The sequence below is a fragment of the Camelus ferus genome, chromosome 16, assembly GCF_009834535.1.
Source record: "Camelus ferus isolate YT-003-E chromosome 16, BCGSAC_Cfer_1.0, whole genome shotgun sequence".
Lineage (NCBI taxonomy): Eukaryota > Metazoa > Chordata > Mammalia > Artiodactyla > Camelidae > Camelus > Camelus ferus.
In genome coordinates, this window is record NC_045711.1 from 23,580,897 (window position 1) to 23,587,645 (window position 6,749).

The following is a 6,749-nucleotide window of genomic DNA, read 5'->3' on the forward strand; positions in this document are numbered from 1 at the left end:
AGGACGCGGGTCAGATTGATCCGCAGGACAAGCCCGAGGCGGCCTGCCAGCTTGCCTCTGCCCAGCCCTGCCTGGTAACCACAGTCACCGGGAGTGATCCCCAGCTTGGGCAGACAGTCGCCGCTGCTGCCCCAACATGCCTGGCCTGGCCGGGACAAGGGGCCCAGGCGTGGCTCTCAGGGACTTCCACAGCAGCTGTGGCCAGCCCCCCTGTTCCCAGGTGCAGCCTTGGGGGGCCCAAGGGGGCCCAGCCACAGCCTCGGTTTCACTGCATGTCCCTTAAGAGTCTCAGGAGGAGCCAGGCCTCTCCAGGAGCCAGAAGGAGGGCAAGGCCCCCTCGTCCATCATGGGAAAAGGAAGGCCCCTGCCTTGGCCCCACCTCTGAAACCCCAGGCCAGGGAGGACACTACTCCCCAGGGGGAGTGATCTGGGCCTCCTCCCCCACCTGGCACTCCGAGGGGCCCCTGGGAGGCTGGGGCCCACACAGGCAGCCCAGAGCAGCCCTTCAGGGTCCCTCTCCTCTGACACAAAGCCAGCAACGCTCAGAGGATGACTGGGACTTGTGTTCCTGCCAGAGAGGGCCCAAGGGCCGCCCTTTGACCTGGGATCATCTTACTGTCCCTGCCACCGCCCCTTGGCCTGTTCTGGAGGCTCACAGGCTGCCAGCAGTCATGCTTCACAGAACCAGGTCAGATTAGGCCCGGAACAAAGCTCAGTTGTTGCAGTTTCCCAGAGGCCACTGACAGCAGGACGCCCAGAGCTGCCCGCCCCTCTGGGCCGGCAGGGGCTCAATGCCCCTCTTCACAGGGCTGCAAGCGGACCCGGGCCCAGGGCGGGACCAGGGAGATAACACTGAGGGAAACAGTGGGGAGCAGAGTGGTGCCCAGAGCCGCCAGGGTGCGGGAAGGACACACGGAGCCCGGCACTCAGTGGTGCCCAGCAGATACTTCTGGAATGAATGACAACCTACACGGAGACTCGAAACAGGCCAGGGACATTGAGGAGACTGGCACCCCCCAGCTCAGCCCAGCTGTTGCAGCAAAGCCACAGGCTCTAGGCCTCTCGGCAGAGTCCCTGGGCCCAGTTACAGCTGGCCCAACAGGGAGGGGGCAGGGGCCACCAGCCCACCGGCCTCCGGGACCATTCAGTTCTCCCACCAAAGCTCAGTGCTCTGCAGCCCCAGGTCTGAATGCAGTGTCTGCATGCCCACCAGGACAGACTCCCTTTGGCCAGTGCTTTGGCCCAGGCAAACTCTGGCAGCTGCCACTGGGACTCTCAGGCCAAGGCCTCTCCTGGAGCACAGTGGGGGCTGTGATCTTGTGTGCTCTGTGCAGGTCCCTAGGGGGCTTCACTCAGCCATTCATGCCCACCGATCACCCATAAATCTCTGGGGAACATGGAGAGCCAGGGGTTCCAAGGTAACAGCTCCAACAGAGGCATAGGAACCCAGCATGTCACCTCCCTCCCCATCCAAAAGCTCATCATCCCCCTCTAGGCCTGGGCCTCTCTCTCCAGCCCCACTTCCCCCAAGGCCACCAGCTGGATCCGCCCAGGAACTGGCACTCATCAGCCCCAGGCTGGGCCCTGCGCTGATGTGTGCTGAACCTTTCTTATCAAGTACATCTTAAGCAAACTGCAGAGCCCACGCAACACTGCTCACAGACAAACAGTGGTGCCTGTAGGAACAAGGTCCCACCCCCAGGTCCCGTCCACGTGGGGCCAGGGATGGGCGGGGCGTCTCAGAGAAGGACGGCCCACGGAGCCGGGTGGAGGATGGGGTGTGCCTTTTTCCTGCTGAGGGGGGTCCCTAGGTCCTCAGGTGAGGTGTCCTGTGCTGACACCTAGCTGAGAGCTCCAGGCACATGCCGCCCCCCAATTGGTCATAAACTCTAGACTGCTGCCCCTAAGCAGTGAGCTCATGTCCCTTCTCCCCTGTCCTGGCTGGAACGGGTCACCTGGCAGTTCCAGGAAGAAGGCAGGCTGCCTCAAACTCAGGTGCATTGCTAGGTGCATGTATGGCACTCAGCTCCCTGAACCCCTCTGGGCAGCTGGGGAGATGCTGATGGGCAGGTGACTGCAGTCTGGGGGGAGCCCGCCTGTGCCTCCCCCCACTGCAGCAGCCTGGGAGGGGGCCAGCCCCAGGACTCAGGCTCAGCTAGTTCTCCCACAGCTGGGGGGCTTCGGGGTCCACAGGGGTCCATGACCCTGGGCCCAAGTCCAACAGACCCCAGACAGATGGCAGAAGGTGGCTGTTTCTCTCGGCCGAGGTCCCCTGCAGGAGCCAGAGCAGGCAGGCTTGGACGTGAGGAGGCAGAGACGGGGCTGCCAGGGAGGACAGGAGCAGGAGGGGGCAGAGGGGTGGGGCGAGAAGGGGAAGGAAGCGGCCTTAGCGCCCTGCCCTCACTGGAGGCTAGTGCCCTGGGACTGGCTCTCTCCTTCCCAGAAGTCAGCTCCCGGAGCGCTGGGCGTGGGGAAGGCCCGCTCGGCGGGCTAATCTCTCCAACCTGCTTTCTGGATGCAGCCTCCCGCCCTGCACAGGCCTCTGGATGAGTCGCAATGCAAGAGCTTTTCAGCCTTTGATAGGCCAGGTACCCCTCCGGGGATGTCCCAAAAGCCACCAAACATCTCAGCATAATTCCCAAGTCCACTCCGGACTGATGTGAGTCCTTATTTCCATGGCTCTCAGGCCTCAGCTAAGCACCCGGGCCACTGAAAGGCAGGCCCCATGTGACCCGGTATGAAATGGACAGCCCCAAATTCAGGACTTGGGAGGGTCAGACAGCAGCCAGCTCTGATGCCAGGGAGCCAGGGAGAAGCCTGGGCCATGCTCCTGGCCTCCAAACCAGCAGAGGCATGCGGAGGGTGCCGGCCATGGATGAGGATAAGGAAGATGACAGCGGCAAGCTAGAGACAGAGCAGGCGTTTCCAAGCGGTTCTGCACCAACTCATTTCATCTTCACAACAAATTAGTATGGTCCCAGTTTAACAAATGAGGCAGATGAGACGCTCGAGATCAAGCGCTTTGCCCCGCATCGAGGAGGTGCCAGCCCAGGATCTCATTCCAGGAGCCCTTGCTATTAACCACACGGTGCAGATGTGCCCCAGCAAGCGGTGAGGTGGATCCGGGAGGAGCCAGGAGCAGAACTGGAGCTGTCAGACAGAGCCTGCCCCCCAAGAACCCACCTGGCATCCTGCAGCCCCAGTGAGCATTTGCTTTGTTCCCCACCTGGAAGGATCCTTTTAATTCTCCACCTGCTAAAAGCTGCTCATTCCTCAAGGCCCAGTTCAACCTCATCTCCAGCTAAAGCCTCCCGCCAGGGCATTCAGAAGCATTTGGGGGGGGGGGGGTGCTGTTACCAGCCGGGGCCCCACCTGTGTCCTGCCTCCCCAGTGAGAAAGCAGCTTCCATGAAAGCAAGGACCCCATCTTTCATCATCTTCGTGCCCTCAAGACCCTGGCTGTACATGCCCAGCACATAATATGCGTTCAACGAATGTACACAGACCCAAGGCACTCGGCACCCCCAACACAGGTTTTTTAAATGTCCCCCTTTTCAGAGACTGACGAGTGCTCAAACCAGATGCACTGAGAACATTCTAATCATTCAATCTACTTACGAGCCCATAAGTGGATCCAGAAGCAATAATCCCACTCAACCTCGGCGAAAAATAAAAGCCCTCCTGATTGTCCTTCGAGTTTTGACACTGGGGGACTTTTCACACTTTGCTGCTGTCCTTAATTTCAGGGAATGGATGCTAAAGGCCAGTGTGACTTCTGCCAAGTGCCCCTACTCAGAACGGGGCGGGAGGGTCACCAAGAGAACTGGAGAACCTCAGAATGGGGCCAAAGGCCCACCCTGCCACTGGGCTGTCCCTCCCCAGCCTGACCCCACACAACTGCAACAAAGTGACCCGGCTCGCCTTGGACCACTGCCAGGAGAACAGGCTGGAAGAGGTCCAAGCCCTTCCAGGCCCATTCTCCAGGGCCCCGCCCCTCCAGGTAAACACCAGAGCCACAGAGGCTGCCTTTACAAGAGCTGGTTCCTACTCACCCATAAACCCTACTTCCACTTACTGCAAAAACCTTCTTTTTTTTTAATTTGCAGGGGAGGGGCAGGAATGGAGAAGAGACAGACAGCAAGCTGTCTCAGAGGCCCTCTGGCATCTGGGTAGGAGGGTCTCAAAGTCTCCAACGAAAATGTCAGCTAGCTGGGGGGACCTCGGTCACCCCAAATGTCCAGACCCACCAGAAGGAAAGGAAGAGCGAAGAGCAAAGGGCAAGAGCCAGCTGGTGCCCCTGGGCGGCACTGGGCTGGAGCCCCGGGGAAAGGGCCGCACCAGGCAGCAGCAGCGATGCCCACAACCATCTCAAGCATTTGGAGCAGGCTGGGGAGGGAGACAGGCCAAATACCAAACCCCAGCCTATGCCACCTGAAGCCCCCTCCTCCCCCACCATTACATCAATGAGCCTGCACTCCTGGGATAGAGCTGTGTTCAGGGTGTCTGAGGGCCATGCTGTTTGCAACAGGGGGTGAAAGTTGAAATTCTAAGCCACTTACCCAGAAGGCTATTTTTAGGGGAAGTTCTGAGTAACCCTCTTTGAGACTATTCTGTATTTGAGATATTCCGTATTACTTGTTTTGATTTCTGAATGTGGAAAGCAAGAGGAGACCAGAAAATGGCCCCAAGGCAGGGGGATGGCACTAAGGACCTCTTCAGCTTCAACTCAGCACCATCATTCTGTCCTCTTATCAAGAAAAATTAATTCCTGAGTCCTTGGCAGAAAACTTCATGTCCAAATAGATTAAGTGGAGGAACAGGAGGAGAAATTTTGAGGAGTGAGCAGAAAAGATGTCATGTATTATTTGATGGCTGAGGACAAGGAAGACAAAAGAACGGAGATCTGGGTTACCCTTAACCTGCCCTTCGAAACTTGTGGCCCCAGTTTACCCATCCATGAAATGGAACTTCAGTGTACCAGAAGGGAAAACACTTATAAAGGCTCCTGAGCAAATGATGAGAGCTGGTCAGGCCCCCTCCACCTGTGTGAGGTCAGCGAGTGGAGTCAGGATGCCAGCACACCTGACACCCAAAAGATGAACGCGAGTTGCCAAGCCCGGGTGCTGCTGACTGGTCCCATTTGGCAAACTTCCTGTGTTCCACAGAGTTATTCCAAGAATAACAGGGTCACCTAAAGAAAGGATGCTGCGGCCTGGACCACCAGCCCTGGAGGCTGACCCCAAGGAAATCCTCCCCCAGCCCCCTCCCACGCACACATTTACACAGGAGGGACCCAACACACCCCAACCGGCGGCGCCTGTAAAGTGAGCAATTCCAGAGAAGGTGCAAGAGGGGAAGAGGGCGAGCAGGAGGGTCGGCCAGCCCAGGGCAGTGTCTCACACAGTGGCCTCTTCAGAACGCGAGCGAGCAGCGGCCGACTGACAGGGGCAGGAGACCCTCGGCCACGGTCAGAGGCGAGGCCCAACCGTGCAGAGGTCAGAGGGCTCAGCACCCAGACTCTCCCAGGGCACCGGTGGTCTCGGACCAGCGCGCGGGCCCCAGGCCTCAGGGTGGCGACTTGAAGCAAAGGAGAGAAAGCCATCTCCGTCGGGGGAGCCCAGAGCCTCCAGGCCCCCACGATCCAGATCTGGGTGGAGCTGCGTCAACTGGCGGGCGCGAACTCCCCACGCATCGAAGCTGCCCGGAAGCTGGTGCCCCGCGGCGCCCCCACTTCGAGGACCCGCTCGGCCACCCGCGAGCGCTTCTGCTCAGGTGAGAAGTGCTGGCCCCGGGACACCAACCCCTCCCCGCTCCGGGCGCGGCGCCCACCTGAGTACGACTTCTTCATGGTGCCGCCGTGGCCGCCGTTCCCAGGGAAGTGAGGCGGCGAGGCCGCGGGGCGCGGGCTCCCAGGTCGCTAATCCCGGGCGGAGAGTGGGAGGGATGGGGGCGGGGAGGAGGGGATGGGGAGGAGGAGAGGCCCCGCCCCGGCCCCGGCCCCGCCCCGCCCGGTGGAGGTGCGCGCCGCGCCCCGCCCCGCGCAGCCCCACACCTGGCCGAGCCCCACGGGCGGCGCATCCCGACGCCGGCCCGGGAGCGGCAACCATGAGCCGGGTCCTGCGCTCGCCCCCGTTCAGCCCGGGCGCGCCCCCGCGGCCCCGACGATGTGGCCCCGACACAGGCTGACCGAGGGTGGGGGTCGCCAAGGTGGTGACCGTTGCCAGGCGCCACCCCCCACCCTTGGCGCGAATGGTTCCTTCCGGGGCGTCGCCGCCACTTTCCAGTCCGGAGTCCGGGCGGAGCTGGGCCGCGCCAGGTGGCAGCGGGAGGAGGGGGGCAGGGAGCGGCTGCGGGGCCGGGCGGTGGTGGCGCGGTCGTCACAGCCCGCGGGGTCGGAGCCGGGATGCCGGCTTAGCGGACCAGGGCACGGCTGAGCAGAGCAGGGCAGGGCAGGCGAGGTACTGTATCCGTTCCGCTACTTTCCTGGTAATCAAGAGGGCAGACGGCATTGATGCCCTGATGACCGGGGGCTTCGGTTACTGCATCTGTAAAATGGGTGCGTTGGACCAGATGATAATTTCTGTTCCATCTGAGAAACATTGAGCACCTGCCCTGTGCCGGCTACTATGCGCGGCTCGGGGCCTCAGCGCAGATCAGCAGTCTTCACCACCTGGGTAATACGGGCAGTGAGGAGAGTGTGCGTTCCCCAGCGAAAATTTCACAGAATTCTCTCGCTTTTGTAACCCTGAA

General features: G+C 61.0%; 1 protein-coding gene across 1 annotated transcript in view; it reads right to left on the reverse strand.

Annotated features, from left to right (window-relative positions):
• SEPTIN9 (septin 9) overlaps window positions 1–5,950 on the reverse strand; it is a 151,424-nt gene extending 145,474 nt beyond the window's left edge. Inside the window, exon 1 of the mRNA XM_032456737.1 lies at window positions 5,829–5,950. Within this exon, the coding sequence (XP_032312628.1) occupies window positions 5,829–5,847 (19 nt within the window). The 5' untranslated portion in view covers window positions 5,848–5,950. The remainder of the gene's footprint in view (window positions 1–5,828) is intronic.
• Between the last annotated feature and the right edge of the window lie 799 nt (window positions 5,951–6,749).